Source organism: Gopherus evgoodei, chromosome 4 (genome assembly GCF_007399415.2).
Source record: "Gopherus evgoodei ecotype Sinaloan lineage chromosome 4, rGopEvg1_v1.p, whole genome shotgun sequence".
NCBI classification, from domain to species: domain Eukaryota; kingdom Metazoa; phylum Chordata; order Testudines; family Testudinidae; genus Gopherus; species Gopherus evgoodei.
Window position 1 is genome coordinate 66306650 of NC_044325.1, and position 24951 is coordinate 66331600.

At 42.5% G+C, this 24951-nt stretch overlaps 1 protein-coding gene across 1 annotated transcript in view; it reads right to left on the reverse strand.

The window, feature by feature from the left end:
* LOC115651155 (cytosolic phospholipase A2 zeta-like) overlaps positions 1-24951 on the reverse strand; it is a 45563-nt gene that overhangs the window by 12635 nt on the left and 7977 nt on the right. The window contains 8 exon segments of the mRNA XM_030562117.1: positions 45-82; positions 4177-4290; positions 7557-7726; positions 9082-9148; positions 10058-10100; positions 10634-10683; positions 16788-16916; positions 21289-21425. Of these exon segments, the coding sequence (XP_030417977.1) occupies positions 45-82; positions 4177-4290; positions 7557-7726; positions 9082-9148; positions 10058-10100; positions 10634-10683; positions 16788-16916; positions 21289-21425 (748 nt within the window).

Below are 24951 nucleotides of genomic sequence, written 5' to 3' on the forward strand. Positions count from 1 at the left end.
TGCTTATCATATGTTATTTTAGGAATTTCTGGTATCTGACGCACCTCTCTTCAACCTTCACAGTCAGATCCACACCTTGCCCCTGGAAAAGAAGGAACAATCCTGAACCAAAGGATAGTTTTACAGATGATCTCACCCACGAACTATAAAGAATTCCCACAGCTTATCGTAAAAAAAATTATACAAGATCTATCCAGAAGTAAAGCCAACTCGAAGACAGCCCATGTTATGTTTTCACCATACACAAAGAACAAATGTATGCTTTAGTCAGAGTGACCTTTATTGTAGATTAAGAAAACAAGAAAAGCTAGCAATAAAGTCACCATAAAGGAACACAGTGGTACATTGTGACAATGTATAGAATATGTGGGACACTATGATATTGTTGATACCAATATTATAAAATTGCAAGGAATCTGATCAGTTACGCCGTGTGAGGTTTCTGCCAAAATGTTACCGTTTGCCAAGTATGATAGTTTTGTTTATATATTTGTATCACCTTTTATTATGAGTTACAGATATGTAGAGTACTTCCAAACTTGTGCTTTGTTTCTGGTTGACACCGTCAGATAGATGGCCCATCAAGGGTCATCAGTTGTGCAATGTATCCACTGAAAGGAGCTAGGGAATACACCTCGTGAGTCAGCAGAACTTGTAGGGGAATGCCTATGGACAGAGGCTTTAAGGCTTTTCCATGCCCATGGGTTGTGAAGCTTGTGTTCAGGACACAAAACACAAGCCACATGGCAAGAGGATTATAAAGGGCAGCTGCATCATCTGCTTTTTGTCTTCAGTCCTGTTTCTTGCCTCTGGAGTAACTTTTCTACAAACTGAAGCTCTGAACAAAGGATTGAATGACCCATCCAAGCTGTGGATGTGTTCCAGAGGGATTTTCAAGCCAGTAATCTCACCAATACTGCTAAGAACCTGATATATGGACTTTGAAGTCTCTAGGTGTATCTGAGCACTTTATCGTTTAAGTCTCTTCTTGTTCTTTCTTTTTTCTTTAAAATAAACCTTTAGTTTTAGGTTTCAGAGTGGTAGCTGTGTTAGTCTGTATCAGCAAAAACAATGAGGAGTCCTTGTGGCACCTTAGAGACTAACAAATTTATTTGGGCATAAGCTTTCATGGGCTAAACCCCTCTTCATCAGATACATGGAGTGGAAAATACAGTATTTTCCACATAAAGGGGGTTGTGTGATTTCTTTTTTAGCTTCTTGATAACCAGTATGGTGAATTAGAAGCACTGTTTGTGACTGGTTGGTAAGTTTAACTTTAGTGTTAACCAACCATCAGTTTGGGGAGTGTCTGCTCTCCCTTTTGTAGCCTGCTCTTTCTTTGGCATTTCCAGAGAGGGTTGCCCTAGGCACACTGGGTCACATGTACATCTCCTCTAAAAGTGCAAACTGAACACAGAACCTGTCACTGTAGAAAGCTCAGTCTTTAGAGATTTAATGATCTTCTGACATCAATTGGAATTATTAAATAAATTAGTAAAAATGTTAAAGTTACTATAAGTAATGCAAGCTGGCTAGTAGAGAACCCACTTGCTTTGGGAAGGTATTAGCAGACATCTAACATAACCTTTGATCTGAGCAAATAAACTTTGGTCAGTTTGGTACACCACAAAGGCTGATTAGGGGAAGGATTCTCTCTCAATTTGGGGAAGTGAAATTAACTATTGTGTAAATTGGTGCATAAGTTGCAGACCATATTGTAAACACCTCTTTGTATATGTTGGCACAGCAGCCCAACACAATGGGGAGCATTCCTGCCTGGGCCCTCTGGGAACTACTGCAATAATAGATAGTACAAATGTAATTCAGTGTAGGATGTTTAGTTTGAATGCTCATTGTACAAGCGTGCAGGATTTGAAATCAGATGGTATGCGGATACTTATCAGAAGCAAAACTGAAGCCATATTATGGAGGTTCTGCCAGAAGTTAAAAGTAGCACAAGGATTTTCCTTTTAATTGGCTACATTAATATTTTTTCCAATTTCAATTTTTCTGAAGGCAATTTTAAAAATTACAAAACTTAGCATTTTTTAAAACTTAGAAAGTTTTTAAAGTGTTAGAGAGTTTGTGAAGTTACTGTGTGTTATAATAATCACTCAAGATTTTCAGGGTTGGATTTTCAACTTTTTTGTAAACCATTTTTGTGAGCTACCAATGCCTACAGAATCATAAAAATCACATATAGCAAGAACGGGACCGTTTTTGGTAACTGGAATGCTGGCTATTGCAATAAATACATGGATTTTGACAAATTTTAACAAAAAGAGCTAATTTAGTTCATTCACATAATCCCCTGTCTTCAGCATGTGAGTCAACATGGCAGAAGGTTTTGAACATGAAAGTTTATATAACAGAGGTTTTCGGACATCACAGCTCATGTGACAGAAGATTCTGGAGGCTCCTCCTAACAGTTCACTGAAGATGACACAACACTGTGTGGTGAGAAAACCCATCAGTGTAACCATAGAGATTATAAGCACAAAAACATAGTATATATCTTGTGACAGATCCAACAAACCCCTGTGTTTAACCTTGCACACTATATTTGGGTAAAGCTCAATCTCTTCAGATGGAGTGATAAGATATGCTACTAATGACTCTAAGTGGGGCCTTTGTGACTCCTCACTTTGCCACTGTAGGCAGTGAGAAGATGTAAGCAACAAATCTGCGGGGTACATCCCTCAGCAAGGGCTGCCTGGTTCCTTCATGGATTTGCACAGTGCCCTTTTCTCAGCTATTGAATGGTTAAGACATTTAGACTAATATGCTTGACTTGATTGCCTATGTAGATGATATATAGAGCATGAGCTTTCGTGGGTGAATACCCACTTCGTCAGATGCATGTATCTGATGAAGTGGGTATTCACCCACGAAAGCTCATGCTCCAAAACGTCTGTTAGTCTATAAGGTGCCACAGGACTCTTTGCTGCTTTTACAGATCCAGACTAACACGGCTACTCCTCTGATACATATTATAAAATCACATTGCTCTTGCAGAGCCAAGGGCCTGGAGGAGGGAGAGAGTAAGAGAATGGAAACATGAGACAAGCCACGGCCAGATCGACAGAGGGAGGAGCAGGTTTAGTTGCTGAGCTGCCAGCTCTGAGCTCACCCAACACTAGCCTCTGCCTCCTCCTCTCAAGAGAGGAACAAGGCTAGGCAAGTGCAATACCAGCTCTCTCTTCCAGAGTCCATGGGCATGGAAAATACTTCTTGTGATTGCTCGTCTCAAGTCACTATGGACATCTCATTTCTTCCCATCTCCATAAAGAGGTCCTTGACCAGCAAGACCAGACAGAGAAAATGCTAAACTGAACAGGAAGAAAACAGGGCTCAATGAATTTATACACAGTTTTGCTCTGTTTTATTCGATGCTTTAAATTAACCCATGAATTGTAGACGAGATTTCACTTCTTCCTCCCATTTACCAAATTTCAGAGATGATCGCTCCAACTTTACTGTGAGGCAGCAATAACATGCGCGGGACTGCTCATTAGGAGAGACAGACAGTATGTAAGGGGTTAGTTACCATGGGCTTCCGCAGCTGAATCTAGAACATTTAGCAGAGCACATGTCTTCTCTCTAGCAACCTGTCAGGCAGGCCAAAGTGGATAGGATTTCTGAGCCAAACCCAATTGCAAACCTAAGCTCAGGTAAGTGTGAGAGGACAGGGGTAATTAGTGAAGGGAAAATGAAAGGCACAAAGGGACAGATAGTGGTAGGCTTATCCCTATCAGCCCCCTCATTTACTCCTACCCTTCACTTCCATTATAATATTGTCCCCCTCTGATTATCCCCTTTCATTCCCTATTTGCTCTAACAACCGACTTTCTCCTTATCTCCCTTTATTCTCAATCAAAAGCCTCTCCTCCTTCAATATTCTCCTTCCTCCATTCCTTATCTCCGACTCATGCAGCCCTTTCTCTTCCCTCTTATTGTAGCACATATCAGCTCCAGTCAGATCCAGGCATCACTATACTAGGGTGCTGTACAAAGACATTGTAAAAAACAGTTTATGCCCCCAAATCCTTCTGACTTTAAAAAAACAACACTAACAGTAACAAAAAGACAACATAGAGCTTAAAAGCACAAAGCTTAACTTAGTCCACCATTTCCATGCCCCCCAAAAAACCTGTGCATAGAAAGAGAGACTATTACCTTTCCTAGTGGAATGCTAATTTCAACTTCCTGTCCAAGAGGAAGTGTTGCAAGAGGGACTGCTCCCGTCCCTAAGCGTGCAGTGTGCATTTTCAGATCCTCACTCCATCCCTCCTAGGAATTAAAATGCTTAGTTTACATACCAAGAAAAGTTACTATTTGTATACATTTATAGAAGCATCCTTCCATCACTCAAGGTGCTGTACACTTGTTATAAAAACTTACCACTCAACTATGTGCTATTGACTAATAGAAAACCGTATGTTCACTGTTCAAATGAGTAAAAATGGCTGGTGGTTTAATTATTCAATAACAAAAACTTTATTATGTCACAGTTCAGATTGAGACATGCAATTCAGGAAAAGATGTACTGATTATATTTCTTATAATATCACTAACTTTGAAAAGTTAAAAATTACAAGCTAAAGTTACATAAACAATTCTGACCTACCCAGTTCACACAAGTGGACCATTATACAGAAACATTCCCAAAGACCAGCAACTAAATAAACTTGTCCTTTGAACCTGGATACATGATTTCCACTGAAATCTATGGTCCTCTTTCCTTTGACTTCAGTAGGAGTTTGGCTATGCCCTTTATAACCTTTAATAAACCTATGTGGCTCATCAGCAGGTTGGAACTTTTAGATCCACTGAACAGACCTCTGCCACTTGAGGTAATGGAGTAATTGATAGCAGTAGTAGGTTGTCACCATCTCTACGGCCCAGAACTAGAGGGGACACTTTACCGGTGGGTTTCAGAGATATTTGCTGACAGCAGAGGAATGGTGAGACTCAGGAATCTTGGATTCCATTTTGGGCTTTGGAGAAAAGTTTGCACTAGTGGGCACAGACCCTTCTGACCATTTCTCACCAAGGTTGACCTCTTCTGCTCTGTCTCCTCCAACCTGTCCCTGAACCAGTCCTGTTTCTTCCCCACCCCTGGCTCCTCGCCCCAGTCTATTCTCCTCATCTAGCTAATCCCAGTCTCTATGCCTCAGGTTTCTCACTCCAGTAACAGTCTCCTTGCCCACCAAGTCCTAGTCTCAACCCCTCCAGACATTCCATCCCAGTCATCTACCCCACTCCACGTCTGAGTCCTCTTGCCCAGCCATTCCCAGTCCCCACCACCCTCACCCGCCCCTTGTCTCCAGTCTTCCGGCCCAAGCAGTTCCAGTTTCCCCCTCCTCTTCCAATCTGTTGCTCCACACTCCCAAGCCTTCAGTCCCAGTCTTCCTCCCCAGGCTCCTTGTGCAATCTCAGCACCTCCTCTCCCCCCTTATTGCCCACTCTGGCTCCATGTGCCAATCTCTTTGCCTAGACAATCCCAGTTCTCCCCCCCTCCAGCTCCTTGTCAGATCTGTTCTAGTCGAAATCTCCCCACAACTCCTCATTCAATCTCAGTTTCCCCAGCCCAACCACTGGCTCTCAATCCTATCTGTTTCCTTCCCTAGCTTCCAGTCTACTCGCCCAGCCAGTCCCACTCCATCTCAACAGTTTCCTTCCTTTCAGCCTTCAGTCCCAGTTCATCCCCTAGGCTCCTTGTTCCAGTCCACAACCCCATCTACCACCCCTCCCCCCCCGCCCAGTACAGCTCTTGCCCCCTCTAAATGGAGTAAGGTAGCTTTCTCCTCCACACTCCTTAAGTGTCAGCAGGAGGGTCATTTAGAGCACAGGAGAGACAGACTCCCTTGCTCGCACTTCCAGTGTCTGGCCCCAGCACAGTCTGCAATTGCAGAGATGTTCTGTTTAGCTCCAACGTGGTGCATGCCCAGTGTGGATGGAATTCTCAGGGAACTCAGCTACAAAGTTCTAGCATTTTTCTACTGACTATGTACAAACTTCAATTTTTCAATGGCTACTAAATTGGCCAAATATAGGCTGATTTTCATAGGGATGGTGAAAGAAATATGCCTGACACAAATATCACCCTGCTGCCAAATTTCAAGTCCCTGCTCCAAGGAACGGAGGTGCTAGAGCTTCTCAAAGAAAAAATCACCCTGGTGGGTTTGTTTGTTTTTTTTTTTAAACATGGGCAAAACAACGAATTTTTCCCTAGGCACATTCTCAGAAAGAGCTCAATCATTTTGGCTGAAATTTTTCAAAATAATTCAGCTTGAGGAAGATATCTTGCAGTAACATTTCAGCTCAAATGGTTAAAGTTTGGTAAAGTTATAAGCAAATAAACAGCATCTTATAATGGGAAGTACTGGACCATCTTAACAATAGTCAGCACTGCCAGCCTGACATAACCTTATTCCCAGATTCTGGACCTTAGCGTCCAAAATTTGGGGGTTAGCATGAAAACCTCCAAGCTTAGTTACCAGCTTGGACCTGGTACTGCTGCCACCACCCAAAAAATTAGAGTGTTTTGGGGCACTCTGGTCCCCCTGAAAACCTTCCCTGGGAACCCCAAGACTCAAATCCCTTGAGTCTCACAACAAAGGGAAATAATCCTTTTCCCCTTCCCCCCTCCAGGTGCTCCTGGAGAGATACACAGACACAAGCTCTGTGAAACTACGCAGAGTGATTCCCCCTCTCCGTTCCCAATCCTGGAACAAAAGCACTTTCCTCTTCACCCAGAGGAAATGCAAAATCAGGCTAGCAATCCAACACACAGCTCTCCCCTTGATTTCTTCCTCCCACCAATTCCCTGGTGAGTACAGACTTAATTTTCCTGAAGTAAAGAAAAACTCCAACAGGTCTTAAAAGAAAGCTTTATATAAAAAGAAAGAAAAAATACAAATGTTCTCTCTGTATTAAGATGATACAACACAGGGTCAATTGCTTAAAAGAATATTGAATAAACAGCCTTATTCAAAAAGAATACAAATCAAAGCACCCAGCACTTACATTCATGCAAATACCAAAGAAAAGAAACCATAGAACTTACTATCTGATCTCTTTGTCCTTACACTTAGAAACAGAAGACTAGAAAATAGAAAGTACTTCTCCAAAGCTCAGAGAAACAGGCAGACAGACAAAAGACTCCGAGACACACTTCCCTCCACCCAAAGTTGAAAAAATCCAGTTTCCTGATTGGTTCTCTGGTCAGGTGTTTCAGGTGAAAGAGACATTAACCCTTAGCTATCTGTTTATGACACAGCCCCACCCTATAATTATTTGTTGTGTATTCTCACATCCAATAGTTAATATAAATAGTTACTATTTTAACACGATGAACTTATTTTTATCAACAGGTTTAAAAGCTATGTCAACTTTGCCTCTATCACTGCTTGTCCAGCTGTGGTTGTACACGAAATTATTATGAACGGAAGGCAAGTCAGGACCCAAGTGTCATTTTCAGGAGCCGAGGACCTGGCTTCAGAATGGATTTGCCTGGCTAGTGGATTCAGCTTCTGCCAAACGCTGTTTCTGACCTCTAGGACAGTTGTTGTTTGCAGTAGCTCCAAGTGCAGCTCTGGGCAGATTTCTCGGTCTACATGGAAGAGAAATGGGATCTTCCTTCTCTCTTCTGAATCAGCACTGCAGAAAGTGGATGACCGATTCTCAAAGGCCCCTGGCACAGACAACTTGACTTGACAGTTCTCTGAATAAGGAAATGAGAGATTCAGTCCACACAATTAAGAGCATAAAGACAGAAAAGGAAATCCCTAATATACTACTTTAGATTGCAATCAACTCTTCTCAAGTGACTAATGCCTCAACAAGAATCCCCTCCCAGATGCCAGAACTTCTCACATCCTCCAGAACAGATTCCACATTGATTCCGCAACACCCTGACTGCAATGCTTCTCTGCTGATCATCTCCAGCTGTCAAACCTACATATGAACCCTTGTAACATTAAGATGGGTTTCCTGGTTTCCAGGTGGGTTCTGCTAATCCAACCCAATACGGACATGGTGGCAGCAGAGGTATGTTAGCTGTGCCCCTAGCACTGCTGATAGCATTGAGGGACTGCATTAAATGAAAAGTGGGAATTTTGTTTGGATGGATTTTGGCAGGGAGGGGGTAGCATTATTTTATAGAATACCTACAGAATTGTCCTTGTTTGCCCCAGCTGTCATCCTCACAATCTCCCTTTTGTAGGAATGTCAGTATCTGCCCTTTGCCAGCCAGGGGAACAAAAAGTCCTGTTAAGGTCCTGAAGGTCCTGTTAAGCCCATATCGATGTTTTTTATACAACTCCATAACAAGGGGAAGTGCAGTTACTCACCATATCCTCTGCCATTTAACCCCTGAACTGGATGTATATGTCAAGGAAGGATATATCCATCGCAGTTCAGGGCAACTGCAACTGTATTCCCCCCTTCACAGTCCCTTGAGTGCACCCATGCTAGGCTCCCAGCTCCTCAACTGTCCTCTCTTGGGCAGAGACCACATTTCTCTCCCTTGAGATCAGAGTGTTTCCAGGCTGCATAGTAGTTCCCTGCCTACACTGTGATATCCCCAGAAAGCCAGAGTCCATAAACAGGCTAGCATCTGCACTTAGCTTTCTCTTTAAAGGCTATGAATATATGTAATTGCCAGCAGTTATAAGTTACCACACAGCCCTTTGTGAGCAAGCACATTTATTCTTAAGGTGAAAGCATTACAGAGAAAACATATTAAAAACAATAAAGGAACCTACATGCATGCTAATAAACTTGCCAAAGATCACCCCTCAACTCGAGCAAGAGCTCTTTTACTAGTCAGTCCTTCAAACTCCACAAAGGGGTTTATCTGTGACCAAACGTTCATAACAGCCGTGAATAGCTCAGTTTTATCTTTACATAGCTTGGGCCTTTGATTCTGGCCTCATGGAAAAGGTGATCAGCAAACAAAGGCCCACAATAATACATAACCTTTGCATTTAACACAATGGACTCCAAAGAAACTTAACTTAATTCAATAAGATTTTTCAAGGCTATTGTAGGAAATGCCATGTCTCTCACAAGACCTACCCTGTATTATCCATTTGGTCTTCTCACTTTTATTGATGGAACCTTGAACACACAGGCAGGGATGAGCCTATGTGAAAAGAATGGGCTGTGAGAACTTAACTCTGACTAAGAAATTGTGTTCATTTCCTCACAGATGCTAATGCTAGTCTCTGTGATGAGAAGTTGCTAGATGATTATTCCAAGGACAAAACTAAGGTCAGTTCATGACAGATTTGTTCCTGCATCCAGAAGAGCATTCCCTCTAAGCAAGACTCTCATCACAAGTGCTCAGAATTACTCTCTGGCTTGAGCACCTTCCTCCAACTTCTTATTACTGGTTGCTTCCAACCTAAACCAGTGCCAAATAAAACTGACCTGGAGAGATTGGCTCCTAAGATCATTTGTTATTAAGGGGCACAGAAATGTAGTGCGGGGATGTGAAGAGACAGATGTACCACTATCATCTTCTATGTAAACCAATGCGTACCTCAGCACTGAGAGAGGTCCAAAATACTCCCCCCACCACACACACGTTCTCCAGAAATACAGCTTTTCAAAATCTGCCCTACAGCAAACACTCTGCAATGAAAACGATCACCCCACTGCCAAACACAGCAATTTCAAGAAATGCTTGCAGGTGACGGTGTAACATATGGAAAAAGTGGGTCATGTCACCCTTTAGCGGTAGGTCCACTAGAGTATAACAGCCTACTACTGCAACCAGTAATGGAGTTATTCTTTAATATTCTATAACTAATGGAGTTATTTTTTAGCTCATGAGGTTGAGGTCTCTTCTGTGGTACTTAAAGTCTCAGGTACATACCCAGCTGACACCCTGTGGGGAAGTGGGAGATATCACTACAATCGCAGCCAAAGAGAGTCTCTCTGATTTGAGAGAATGAAAGGGGGGTGTGGAAAGCAGTGCACCACCAACAGCACGACCCACACCAAATTACAGTCCTCCAGCATGGTAAGTAAGAATACATCTTCTACTCACCACTAGAACTCCATTGGTGATGGACTCAGTGGGGGGAGTTGTGCTGTGGAAATGAAGTGATAATATGAATGAGTTTTGGTTCCTTACCTAATCTCTCTCAGCTCTCTGCATTTGGGGCCTAAACAGTGATAGGCTTTTTATAATCTATAATCTGACACTGAAGGAAATGCTTCCTTTATGTCAGACAAAAGTTTTCCACTGTCAGAGAAGAAATAGCATCTTGGCTTTACACAGCTGCTTTGGACTCTCCCACCTTGTCACAGGATAACCAGAACCCAAGAAGGAAGGATTTGAACAGGATACCAGTCATCCCAGACATACTGCAATAAAACACTGGAATATATACTGTGAAATATCCAGCTGCATTAACCTGCCCTAGACACATCTAGGATATCAAGATTGTGACTTCCTCAGAGCAGCTCTTCAACAACCCCTTCAAACTGAGGAAGCAACAGCCTTCTTGACACATAATTGCATCCCCTCATGTAGTGAGTGCACTGAGAAGTACTACAGTGGATTGTAAAGGGTTAATTCAAAACTAGATATACAGTTAGCAGCATCTGGTGGGTACCTCACCTTTCTTCCAGGGAAAATTCCACATCCAACTCTTCTTTTCCCTCCTTTTCCTTGAAAGAAACCAGACACACAAGGGGTCACTTGAATATTGGAGAGCACATTTCATAGCTCCAGAACCACCCCAGTCCTTTTTTTCCTTCCATGATAACTTCTATCCATAGAATGTCTATGGATAGAAATTCCATGCTTGAATAATAAAGGTATAGCAATAGGAATATATACTACCGACCACCTGACCAGGATGGAGACCGGGGAGGAGGGAAGAATACCAAAGAAAACCTCCACAGTAGCATTTAATTTCAAAAAAGGGGAACTATACAAAAAGGAAGCTATGAAAATTAAAAGGAACATTCACAAGAGGGAAATGCCTGCAAGCTGCACGGAAGCTTTTAAAAAAGACCATATTAGAGGTTTAAACTAAATGTATACCCCAAATTAAAAAAAAAAACCAGTAAGAGTATCAAAAAAAATGCCACTATGGCTAAACAACAGAGTAAAAGAGATAGTTAGAGACAACAAGACATCCTTTAAAAATTGGAAGTCAAATCCTACAAAGGAAAATAGAAAAGTGCATAAACTCTGGCAAGTCAAGTGTAAAAGTATAATTAGGAAAGCCAAAAAAGAATTTGAAGAGCAATGAGTATGACACACAAAAACTAACTGCGAAAAAAAAGGAAATATATTAGAAACAAGAAGTCTGCCAAAAAATCAGTGGGGCCTGTAGCCTGACCCAAAGTTGGGTAAATATAAATGTAACTTAAGGATTAACAGGTTCTTGTCCCAAGATCAGGCCCAGTAAGATTATTATAAAACTATCATATAATTTGGGAACCTCAGTGTGCACAAGTGGAACACTCACACTATAGGAATTCTTTATATATAGAAATATATGATTTATTAATAATTTAGCAAAAGTTATACACAGAGGGCTGGTCTACACTACGGGGGAAAATCGATCTTAGATACGCAACTTCAGCTATATGAATAACGTAGCTGAAGTCGAAGTATCTAAGATCAAATTACTCACAGTCTTCACTGCGCGGGATCAATGTCCGCGGCTCCCCCTGTGGATTCCGCAACTCTGTTCGGGTTGGTGGATTTATGGAATCGATATAAGCGTGTTCGGGGATCGATATATCGCGTCTAGATGAGACGCAATACATCGATCCCCGAGCAATCGATTGCTACCCGCCGATACGGCAGGTAGTGAAGACGTACCCACACTTAAACTTAACAAAGCAGATATAGATAATACAGAAAGTACATCTGGACGTCCATACTTACACCCTTATCTTTCATATTTAACCATTATCTTTCTCATCACCATCATCGTCCTCATCTTCCCTGGTGGCCATCATTCTGGCCCCTCCCAAGGTCTACATTTCTCCAACCTATCTGCTGCCCCTGGGATGTTACTTTTATAGTAGGTTACGCTGATGCTGCCATGACCAATGCAAATTCAATAGAGGTACTTATTTGTATTTCCTTCCCTTACAGTGTCCGTTTTCTATAGGTTAATATATGTATGATGTTACCTTATTAGCATACACGTCAATTTGCTGTCATGGCAGCTTTGTGGTCAGAGGTCCTGTCCAGAACTTTCCGGATGCTGGGGTCAGCTATGTTCTGTGTTGGGGTCAGCTGTGTTCTTTGGGTGGCTGATGTCAGCTATGCTCTGTGGGTGGCTGATGTCAGTATTCTGGACAAAATTCCCGCTCTTGCATGCTACTTTCAGTTCCCTATAACTTATGAGTTACTTAAGTTTATCTATACCGAAGGTTATAGGCCTCAAGCCTCACACTATCTACTAAAGCCAAATCTTACAGGATAAATGCCCGTAGGTTCCTTGCATTACTACTAAATATAATAAATGACTATAATACAGGTAAGCTGGCCCACTGGGCTATAGGCCATTGGATGATTGAGGTGCTAAAGGAGACAAGGAAGACAAGGCTGTTGCAGAGAAGATACAAAAATTCTTTGCACCAGTCTTCATTTCCCAGGATGTGATGGAGATTCCCACACCTGAGCCATTCTTTTTAGGTGACAAATCTGAGAAACTCTTCCAGATTGAGGTGTCAATAGAGGAGATTTTGGAACAAACTGATAAATGGTAATAAGTCACCAGGACTAGATAATATTCACCCAAGAGTTCTGAAGGAATTCAAATATGAAACTACAGAACTACTAACTGTGGTATGTAACCTAGTGCTTAAATCAGCCTCTGTACCAAATGACTGGAGGATAGCTAATGTAACACCAATTTTTTAAAAAGGCTTCAGAGGTAACCCTTGTAATTATAGGCCAGTAAGCCTAACTACAGTATCAGGCCAATTGGTTGAAACTACAGTAAAGAATAGAATTATTAGACACAGAGATGAATATAATATGTTGAGGAAGAGCCAACACAGCTTTTGTAAAGGGAAATCACTGATCTATCACAATTCATTGAGAGGGTCATCAAACATATGGGCGAAGGTGATCCAGTGGATGTAGTACACTTGGACTTCGAGAAAGCCTTTGACAAGGTCCCTCACCAAAGACTCTTAAGCAAAGTAAGAAGTCATGGGATAAGATGGAAGATCCTCCCATGGATCAGTGACTGGTTAAAAGACAGGAAACAAAGCGTAGGAATAAATGGTCAGTTTTCACAGTGGAGAGAGGTAAATAGCTGGGTCCCCCAAGGAGCTGTACTGGGGCCAGCTGTACTGCTGTTCAACATATTCATCAATGATCTGGAAAAAGGAGTAAAACACTGAAATGGCAAAGTCTGCAGACAACACAAAATTGCTCAAGATAGTTAAGTCCAAAGCTGACTGCAAAGACTTACAAAGAGATCTCACAAAACTGGGTGACTGGGCAACAAAAGAGCAGATGAAAATCAATGTTGACAAAAATAAAGTAACGCATGTTGGAAAGCATAATCTTAACTATACATACAAAATGATGGGTCAATTAGCTGTCACTACTCAAGAAAGATTGTGGATAGTTCTCTGAAACTGCTCAATTTGCAGCAGCAGCCAAAAAAAGGGACTATTAGGGAAAGGATAAATAATAAGACAAAATATCATCATTCCGCTATTTAAATCCATGGTACACCCACACCTGAAATACTGCATTCAGTTCTGGTCGCCCCGACTCAAGGAAGATATATTAGAATTGGAAAAAGTACAGAGAAGGGCAACAAAAATTATTAACAGTATGAAGAGACAGTAAAGACAAACTATTCAGCTTGGAAAAGAGACAAATTAGGGTCGATATAACAGAGGTCTATAAAATCATGACTGGTGTGGAGAAAGTGAACAAGGAAGTGTTATTTACCCCTTCACATAACAAAAGAACTAAGGGTTACCCAATGAAATTAATAGGCAGCAGGTTTAGAATAAACAAAAGAAGTACTTCACTCAACGCACAGTCAACCTATGGATTGCATTGCCAGGAGATGTTGTGAAGGCCAAAAGTTTATCTGGGTTCAAAAAAGAATTAGATAAGTAAGTTAATCAATGACTATTAGCCAAGATGGTCAGGGACACAACGCCATGCTCTGGGTTTCTAATCTCTCCCTGGCTGAAGCTGAGACTAGATGACAAGGATGGATCACTTGATATATTGCCCTGTTCTGTTCACTCCGTCTGAAGCAGCTGTCACTGGCCACTGTAGGAAGGCAGGATACTTGGTTAGATAGACCATTGGCATGACCCAATTTGGCCATTCTTCTGTAACTTCTCACAAAGATATCTTTTACACTGGGCCTTTACAGATATCTGAGCTGATCTGTCTCTAATACAAAGACATATAGCCTCTCAATTAGTCTAAATTTTATTCCCTCCATTCTCCTTCCCCTTTCTGTGTTAAACTGCTGCCATTAGAGCACCTTGCTGCCAACAGGGAGCATGGGCAGCCACCCTTGAGGCTGGCATAGAGAGCTAATAGTGTGGAAGGTGGTACCCACCCATCTTCTCCTACTCCAAACATGGCATATTCACCATGAAGCTAAACCCAGCTGATCTGAAAAGACACACTGCTGAGGTTACCCTTCACCCTGCATCTTATGTCGTAGCATGGATTCCCTCCAGGCTCATTTGTGTTGCCGGAGGGCTAAATATACAGAGAAACACTGTGATTAAAAATCTTAAATGGGAGTAAAGTGGAGGCGACAGCAAGGAGCAAGTACTTCCCTACTAAAAAACCAAGTGCCTTTGTAACCCACACATCTCCTGGTGTGTTGTTCTGTCCCATCTAGTGGCACCAAGACCACTTGAGACAGAGAGATTAATGAGTCTGCTCTACAGCCTTAGCTAAGAGCCAGTTGGCTTTTAGCTCATGCAGTAGAGGCTCATGCAATAAGCTCCAGAGGCCCCAGTTTCAATCACAACAACCAGGGTCTGTCGGTGTTACAAGTGGAGGCTTTGGACATTTTAGTGCATGAGCCTCCACTGCATGAGCTAAAAGCCAACTGGCTCTTAGCTAAGGCTGTAAAGCAGGCTCTTTAATCTCTCTCTAAGTGGCCTCGGTGCCACTAGATGGGGCAGAACACCACACCCGGGAGCTGGAGGTGTGTAGGTTACACTGTATCATAAGCTCCCAGATAGTCTTTACTCACAGGAGTGCCGTGACAGCACTCAGTCATTGAGGTGGCAGCAACGGCAGTGGCAGGGGGTTGTGATTGTTCTCGCCATATAGCAGAGGAGCTTGGTTATAACGTGATGGAGGATATGAAGAGCAAACAAAACACAAACTGATTCATACCATCTGGCTTCCGAGACAAATGCAGGAGCCTATAGTGGAGACCTTTCCAAAAAGTGAAATTATACCCAGTTTCATCAAGGCAATGAGCACATATGTACCCTTAATTTCTAACCATGGGCCTTCTGTGCCAATATTCATGCCTTGGCTTCCCTCTATGGCCTGCACTCCTGTCACTTCAGATCTCCTCAGCTAAAATATGATCAAAGTCTAATCGGTGCTTAGCTGGAAGACCTCCAAGAAAAATCTATATATTGCAGGATGTGGTGCTGACAATGAAGTAATATATCCCTCTGGGTTAGTAAGGATCCAGCATAGTTGAGCAGTGGTGGTTGTTCTGCTTAAAGTGCATGTTTTTGCAAGAGTAGACGTGTTTGTTTCACCTTCCTAGGAAAATTCTCCTTGAATAATTGCATTCTGTCTCTCTGAATTCCCCTCCACAATTCCTCCCTCGGGAAGAACAGACTGGTCTCTCAAGTGGGCACAGAGCTGATTGTGAATGGAGGTTGGGAGAGTACCACCATCCTTCTTTCACTAAATTGAGCGCTGATTACAAATCCAAACCTCAATCTGGTTTTGTGAAACCTGCCTGGACCAATGTATGAATTCATATAGAAACCACAAAGAATTCACTGCTTTCAGGTGAGTTTCATTCTAATCTGGAACTCAAGGAGTCTGATCCCTCACAGAGCAAAACTGAAAGCAGATTTACATGAACCCCTGCAAAACAAAACTACAGAGTTCCGCACAACTCCATTGTTAATCAGTTCACCAGTCTCTAGTTTAGATATCAGCCTATACATTCACCTTCTGTGCCCACTACCTCCTCTGAAGCACTGACAGCCTACAAGACATAAACTGATGTTTCCCAAAAAGGACTGTATAGAAATTTTTTTAAAAAACACCCCAAGAAATCTCCAATACATCCTACTTTGGCAATTGCCTTCTATTTCATGCAGAAATGTGGCGAGGGACATGGAGGCAATATGGATTTTGAATAGCTCCCTGAGGAATTTTCACCAGTGACTCAATATCAAACATCACCAATAATTTCTAAGTGTTTGTGTCATATTGTGAGTCCTGGAAGCCAAACAACAGGGGAGTTTGACCATGGGGCTATGGCGGAAGCTTTAAGAGCTAGTGCTTCAAAGGAATACTGGGTAAAAAGCAGAAAGTGATGATTCAGTGTTATCTCTGAAATGTGATCCAGGACAACTGCACAGGTTGAGACTCATTAGCCACATTATCCTCCATTTTGCAAAGGAATATTTAATAAATCAACACTTGCTACATACCTAATGTGGGAAGTGATCCTGGTACAACTACCAGTCTCTTCATCACATGTCAATTACACATCCTACCTGCACTAGTCTTTTCCCCACTGGGAAGTTAGGTAGAAAAATCTCACCTGGGGATTTAGCACAAATGTGTGGTTCAAAGTCTGCCCTGGGTTAATATTCTCCACATCAAAATGAATGGAGGCAGCATGACTCCTCAGCACAATGCCTTTGTCATAGAATGTGAACTCCAGGATATTCTGCAAAGGGAGAAGTGAGAAATCTTGTCTAAACATCTTCCACAGTCAAATAATAAAATCTATCATAGCCTAATATGGAATAAAGAGATATTCTCAATTCATTTGTTATTCTGTCTTTGTTTTATCATAGAATCATAGGACTGGAAGAGACCTCAAGAGGTCATTTAGTCCAGTCCCCTGCACTCATGGCAGGACTAAGTATTATCTAGACAATTCCTGACAGGTGTTTGTCTAACCTGCTCTTAAAAACCTACAGTGATGGAGATTCCACAACCTCCCTAGGAAATTTATTCCAGTGCATAACCACCCTGACAGTTAGGAAGTTTTTCCTAATGTCCAACCCAAACCTCCCTTGCTGTAATTTAAGCCCATTGCTTCTGGTCCTATCCTCAGAGGTTGAGAACAATATTTTTTCTCCTTCCTCCTTGCAACAAGCTTTTATGTACTTCAGAACTGTCATGTCCCCACTCAGTCTTCTCTTTTCCAGACTAAAAAAAACACAATTTTTTCAATCTTCCCTCATAGGTCATGTTTTCTAGATCTTTAATAATTTTTATTACTCTTCTTTGGACTTTCTCCAGTTCACGCACATCTTTCCTGAAATGTGGTGCCCAGAACTGGACACAATACTCCAGCTGAAGCCTAATCAGCGCGGAGTATAGTGGAAGAACTACTTCTCATTTCTTGCTTACAACACTCCTGCTAATACATCTCAGAATGATAGTTGCTTTTTTTGCAACAGCGTTATGCTGTTGACTCATATTTAGCTTGTGATCTACTATGACCCCCAGATCCTTTTTCGCAGTACTCCTTCCTAGGCAGTCATTTCCCATTTTGTATATGTGCAACTGATTGTTCCTTCCTAAGTGGAGTACTTTGCATTTGTCCTTATTGAATTTCATCCTATTTACATCAGACCATTTCTCCAGTTTGTCCAGATCATTTTGAATTTTAATCCTATCCTCCAAAGCACTGGCAACCCCTCCCAGCTTGGTATCATCTGCTAACTTTAAGTGTACTCTGTATGCCATTATCTAAATCATTGATGAAGATATTGAACAGAATTGGACCCAGAACTGAGCCTTGTGGAACGCCACTCATTATGCCCTTCCAGCATCACTGATAACCACTCTCTGGGAATGGTTTTCCAACCAGTTTTGGACCCACCTTATAGTAGCTCCATCTAGGTTGCATTTCCCTAGTTTGTTTATGAGAAGGTCATGCGAGACAGTATCAAAAGCTTTACTAAAGTCAAGATATACCACATCTACCATTCCCCACCTACCCCCCTTCCACTACCTTGTCAAAGAAAGTCATCAGGTCGGTTTGATATGATTTGTTCTTGAAAAATCCATGCTGACTGTTACTTATCACCTTATTATCTTCTAGATGTTTGCAAACTGATTGCTTAATTATTTGCTCCATTACCTTTCCAGGTACAGAAATTAAGCTGACTGATCTGTAATTCCCCGGGGTTGTTCTCATTTCCCTTTTTATAGATTGGCACTATATTTGCCCTTTTCCAGTCTTCTGGAATCTCTCACATCTTCCATGACTTTTCAAAGATAATCACTAATTGCTCAAATATCTCCTCAGTCAGAGTCTTGAGTATTCTAGGATGAATTTCATCAGGCCCTGGTGACTTGAAATTTTCTATCCTTTTATTTTCAAGCAACTAAAACATTTCCCATATTAAGTTTGTGTTTTGTGACAAACCTCCACATGGATGCTACTTCTGCTGGCATGTGCCCCAGACTAGAGAATGTGGGACAGCCAATGGACCAGGGTCAGTATGCATAACACCCCCTGTCAAGGTTTTTTCCCCCACTTTGAACTTTAGCGTCCAAAAAGTGGGGACCTGCATGGACCCTTCTAAGCTTAATTCCTAGCTTAGATCTGATAACGCTGCCACCAGCCAAAAATATAGTGTTTGGCACACTTCCTGTTCCCCCAAAACCTTCCCTGGGAACCCAAGACCCAAACCCCTTGGGTCTTAAAACAAGGAGAAATAAACCATCCCCTCTCCTTTCCCCTCTCAGACTTTCCTCTCCCTGGGTTACCCCGAGAGGCTACACTGATCCATACTCCTTTGATCTTAAAACAAAGAGGAATTCACCTTCCCCCTCTCCTTTCCCCCCACCAATCCCTGGTGAGTTCAGACTCAATCCCTTGGATTTTAACACAAGGAAAAAATCAATCAGGTTCTTAAAAAAGAAAGCTTTTAATTAAAGAAAGAAAAGGTAAAAATTATCTCTGTAAAATCAGGATGGAAAATGCTTACAGGGTATTTTAGATTCATATAGACTAGAGAGACTCTCCCCCCCCAGCCTGAGATTCAAAGTTACAGCAAATAGAGGTAAAAATCCTTCCAGCAAAATACACATTTACAAGTTAAAAAAACAAACATAAGACTAATCTGCCTTTGCTGGCTATACTTATTATTTTGAAACATGAGAGACTGATTCAGAAAGATTGGAGAAAACATGGGTGTACGTTTGGTCCCTCTTAGCCCCAAGAGCAAACAACCCCCAAAACAAAAAGCACAAACAAAGACTTCCCTCCACCGAGATTTGAAAGTATCTTGTCTCCCGATTGGTCCTCTGATCAGGTGTCAGCCAGGTTTACTGAGCTTCTTAACCCTTTACAGGTAAAAGAGACATTAAACCTTAACCATTTGTTTATGACACCCTCAGTGACCATATGACACCTGAAGAGGTGAAGTAATCAATAGACACAGCAGGCATCTATGTGACAAAAAGAGAGTGGCAATAGGGACTGGTGCAGCAAATACACATCATATTCTCCCCAGTAACAGACTTGGGGGCTGGAAGAAGTGAAGGAACAAAGCAAGAGGAAGAGGCAGAACAAGAGGAAAAGTAGAGAACGAGAGCAGACTTGAAAAGAAGGCAAGCAACTAGCATAGCCATGTGATGGTGGAATCACAAGCTTAGCCAGCAGAGCCCCCATTTAGTTCCACTCAATATATTAAGTTGGGAGAACAAATTCTAAGCTAGACAAGCACTTAAATACTGCAGTACATTCCTGCTAATAACCAACAGTAATGCTCTGGGGTAGGACACAATAAGCTTATTGGTCAGGGAGAGAATATCAGACAGTTAGGCAAACACATTAGACAAGAACCAGTTAGCTATCAACAAATATAAGCCAACATCCCCTGCAGTTGGGTCTGAAAACTTTTCTCAGAGGTCTTGGCCTCCTCTGCTTTGTGAGCAGTTTTGAATGCCATGCAAGCCAGTAATCAAATGACATATTGTGTCTTAAATAAGTGATATTATTTAGGAAGGCTTGGGGGGTACATAAGTTTTTCAACATAACTCTAATGGCTGCTGTCCTAGCAAGTTTGAAAAACAACAGGCAGCATTTCAGGCTTCCTGCAGAGTGGCTTCCTACAGAGAAAAGTTTTACAGATACTACCCTGCTGTTGCTACTTGGCTATCAATAGGAAATTGATTAACTTTTTGTATAGTCTGTCGACTTCTTTTCACAGAAGGTTATGTTGTTAGCAGAGACTGATGTAATATACATCTCTACAACACCTGTCACAAAACTCCTACAAACCAGCCCAGGAGCCAAAGCCTTTCCACAAGGCAAACCAGGTTAGAGCTCAATTAGCTGATCCCACATGACATTGTGGTGAGGAACAGCATTCCCAGCTTGCCTCTCTTCCTTAAACTCCTGTATGAGGATGCTGAATTTGATACCCCATCTCCAGTTATGTCTTATGGTTCTTTATTAAGGAGGCAGTGGTGTCTAACGATTTGAGCTTTGGATTGGAAACCTGACTTTTAATCCTGGCTTTGTCACAGATGTCCAGTGCAGTTTGGAGAAAACCCACAACACTTTTGGGCCTCAGTTTTCTCATGTATCCAACAGGATTTTGCTTACCCAACCACACTGAAATCTTGTGAGGATTAGTTCACACAGCACTTTCAGACATACAGTTCTATATAAACAATATTATTCAACTTGCAGACACTTTCCTTTGAGAAAACTGCAAAAAGCATAATTTCTTCATCTATGCTGCCACCATCTCAAGAGTCCTTAAAAGGCACAGGGCCTAATTTTCCCTTCACCACTATTTTTCCAGAGCCTTATTTTAAACAAACAAGAACTTAACTGAACAAACAAACAAGTAAACTTCACTGAAATTTACCTCATACATTTGTGGTCAGAAATACACCTTATCAGCAAAGTGAGAGCTTGGTAGAGGCCGATCTTGAATCCCTACATTTTATTTCAGTATTTGTGTCTCTTGTAATAATGACCCTTTGTTTTTTGAATGCTAAGACCCTTCCACTGCAGATGGTATAGAATAATCTAAACAGCTCCATGTCAAAGAAACCCACCTCACCTTCACAGCACTGTGGATCTTGTATTCAAAGGTTTCATTCCACTCTGGATCACTGGAATTATAAACAACCTGTGTTCGAGATGTGACTGGAGATGCAGTTGGAAGATCCAATGCCACATAGCAGTCTGCCTTGGACACTGAAAGGGAGGACAGAAGATTGGCATCAGGAAAACCCTGAACAGGCAACTTTTCTCTTCTCAGCTCATGGCTAGGGCCCTAAGAAATTCACAGTCCATTTTGGTCAATTTCACAGTCATAACATTTTAGAAATCATAAATTTCATGATTTCAGCTATTTAAATCTGAAATTTCAGTGTTGTAATTGTTGGGGTCCTGACTCATAAAGAAGTTGGGGGGGTTGCAAGGTTATTGTAGGGGGGTTGCAGTATTGCTACCTTTACTTCTGTGCTGCCTTCAGAGCTGGGCAGCTGGATAGTGGCGGCTTCTGGCCGGGAGCCCAACTCTGAAGGCAGAGTTGCCACCAGCAGCAGCACAGAAGGAAGGATGGCATGTTATGGTATTGCCACCCTTACTTCTGCGTTGCTGCCTGCAGAGCTGGGCCATCAGTCATCAGCTGCCACTCTCCAGCCACCCAGCTCTGAAGGCAGCAGTGCAGAAATAAGGGCAGCATGGTATGGTATTGCCACCCTTACTTCTGCGCTGCTGCTAGCAGAGCGCTGCCTTCACAGCTGGGTGCCTGGCTAACAGCTGCTGCTTTCCAGCCACTCAGATCTGAAAGCAGCACAGAAATCAATGTGGCAATACCACAAGCCCCCTAAAATAACCTGGTGACACACACATACACACACACACACCCCCCGCAACTTCCTTTTGGGTCAGGACCCCAATTTGAGAAACACTGATCTCCCCTGTGAAATCCTTATAGTATAGGGTAAAAGAGCAGATTTCACTGGAGGGGAGACCAGATTTAATGGTCCATGATGTGTTTTTCATGGCCATGAATTTGGTAGGGCCCTACTCATAGATTTTTTCACAACCATAGGTGCTGACTCCATGGCTGGAGCACCCACTGGGAAAAAAATGGTGGGTGTTGAGCACTCACTGGCAGGTCACATGGACGAGTGCCTTCCCCACCCCTCCACCCACATCCTGTCCACTGCTAACAGGTCTTCTCGTGCTGTGCAGGAGGTTGGGGGGAAGGAGGGTGGTACTGGGCAGGAAGAGGTGGGGCAGAGGTGGGAAGAGTCAGGGTGGGGTGGGGCCTGGGGGGGAAGGCTAGAGTGGGGGCAGAGCCTGGGGCGGAGCTGGGGGTCAAGCACCCCCTGGCACTTTGAAAAGTCAGCGCCTGTGTTCAAAACCCATCATGTCTCATTATCCATTTTCTTTTCAGTATTTAGTTCTGGCTACTGAATATCAGCAACCTAACATTCAAAATGGCTGTCAAAACAAACATGTTCCTATGGAGTCAATTCCGCTTCAGATGCAAAAAACAGCCAAAGCACCAAAAATTAAGGTTACTTGCCTGTAATTGGAAATTCTTTGAGAACTGTGGCCCTATCTGTATTCCACGCAGGTCCAGAAATTCTAACAAGCAGTGTCCACTGGCCTTCACATGCACAGGAGCTCACCTCATGCTCCAGACTGAGGGTATAAAAGGTGGTGCAGTCCTCTCCAGTGCCTCTTTATACCATGAAGACAGCAGCAGAGGGGACAGAGGGCAAGTACTAGAATACACATACAGATCACACATCTAAGAATATTCAGTTACATGCAAGTAACCTCCATTTCTTCTTCAAGTGCTGGTCCCTATGTCAGGGGTTAGTTTGTATCTGTATCCACAAAAACAACAAGGAGTCCAGTGGCACCTTAAAGACTAACAGATTTATTTGGGCATAAGCTTTCATGGGTAAAAAACCTCACTTCTTCAGATGCATGGAGTGAAAGTTACAGATGCAGGCATTATATAATGACACATGAAGAGAAGGGAGTATCTCACAAGTGGAGAACCAGTGTTGACAGGGCCAGTTCAATCAGGCTGGATGTAATCCACTCCCAATAATAGATGAAGAGGTGTTAATTCCAGGAGAGGCAAAGCTGCTTTTGTAATGAGCCAGCCACTCCCAGTCCCTGTGCAAGCCCAAATTAATGGTTTTAAATTTGCAAATGAATTTTAGTTCTGCTGTTTCTCTTTGAAGTCCAGGGAGATTGAAGTGTTCACCTACTGGCTTTTGTATGTTACCATTCCTGATGTCTGATTTGTGTCCATTTATTCTTTTACGTAGGGACTGTCCAGTTTGGCCAATGTACATGGCAGAGGGGCATTGCTGGCACATGATGACATATATAACATTAGTAAACATGCAGGTGAATGAGCCCTTGATTGTGTGTCCCTATATGTATTCCACACATGGGTGACTGGCAAGCAGTATTCATCCTGGAGGAAAGTGTGAGGATGTCAGCTGCAAAGATGCTTGAAGTACTGCAGCTCCCACTACTGCACCCGCAGCAGAGGCCTGAACTAGCATGTAATGTTTTGTGAACATGTGAATGGAGCTCCCTGTAGCTACTCTGCATATATCCACTATCAGTTCTTCCTGCAGGAATGCTGTAGAGACAGCTTGTACTTTCGTGGAGTGTGCCCTTATCCCATTAGGCAGAGGGACAAGTGCTAATTAGTAGCATATGATGATGCACCCAGAAATCCATTTAGAGATGCTTTGACAGGATACACCTTGTCCTTGTGACCTTTCTGCTATGGAAAGAAATAGCCTAGGTGATTTTCTGGTAGACTTGGTCCTCTGCAGGTAGAATGACCAGGCATGTCTGACATCAAAGGAATGAAGTCTCATCTCCTCCAGAGAGACACGGGGTTTCAGGAAGAAAATGGATAAGTGGATAATTTGGTTGACATGGAATTCAGAAATCACTTTGGGAAGGAATTTAGAATGGAGCAGAAAGGAGACCTTTTCTGTGTGAAAAATAGCATACGGTGAGTCTGCCAGGAGGGCTCTCATCTCACTCATCCTTCTGGCTGTGGTAATAGCAACTAAAAATACAACTGTCATGGATAGATGGGACATGGAGCATGTTGTCAAGGGTTCAAATGGCAGCCTGTTGAGTGCTGATAGGATGAGATGGAGTCCCATTGAGATGCAGATTTGACAACTGGTGGAAAAGTCTGAACTAAGCCTTTCATGAATCTCACTATTGTAGGGTTAGTAAAGATGGAACCTCTCTTCACTGGAAGAAGGCAAGCAATGACTTCTGCAAAATGGACCTGCAGTGAGCTAATGGAAAGATCTGAGATCTTTAAAAACAGCAGGTAAACTAAAACAACTTGGATATCTCAGAACTTGGAGAAGGCTGCCTATGCTGAGCCCAGGTAGAGAGAGGCATCTCCATTTAGCTAGGTAGCAGGTCCGAGTTGAGTCTTTCCTACTTTGAATAAGAATATCTTGGATGGGTGCCAAGCAAAATGCTCTAGTTCTGATGCCCATCCAAACACCAGGCCATGAGGTGGAGTGGGTCTGGAGAAGGGGTGTCTGATTCTGCCCTCTTCTTGAGTAAGGGATCCAGGAAGAAGCAGATCCTGAAAGGAGGATGAACCGACATTCTCAGGAGTTCTGGGAACCAAAACTGTCTGGGTCAGTGGGTGTGAGGAGAATGACTCTGCCCTTTCACGCTGGATCTTTCTCAAGACCTG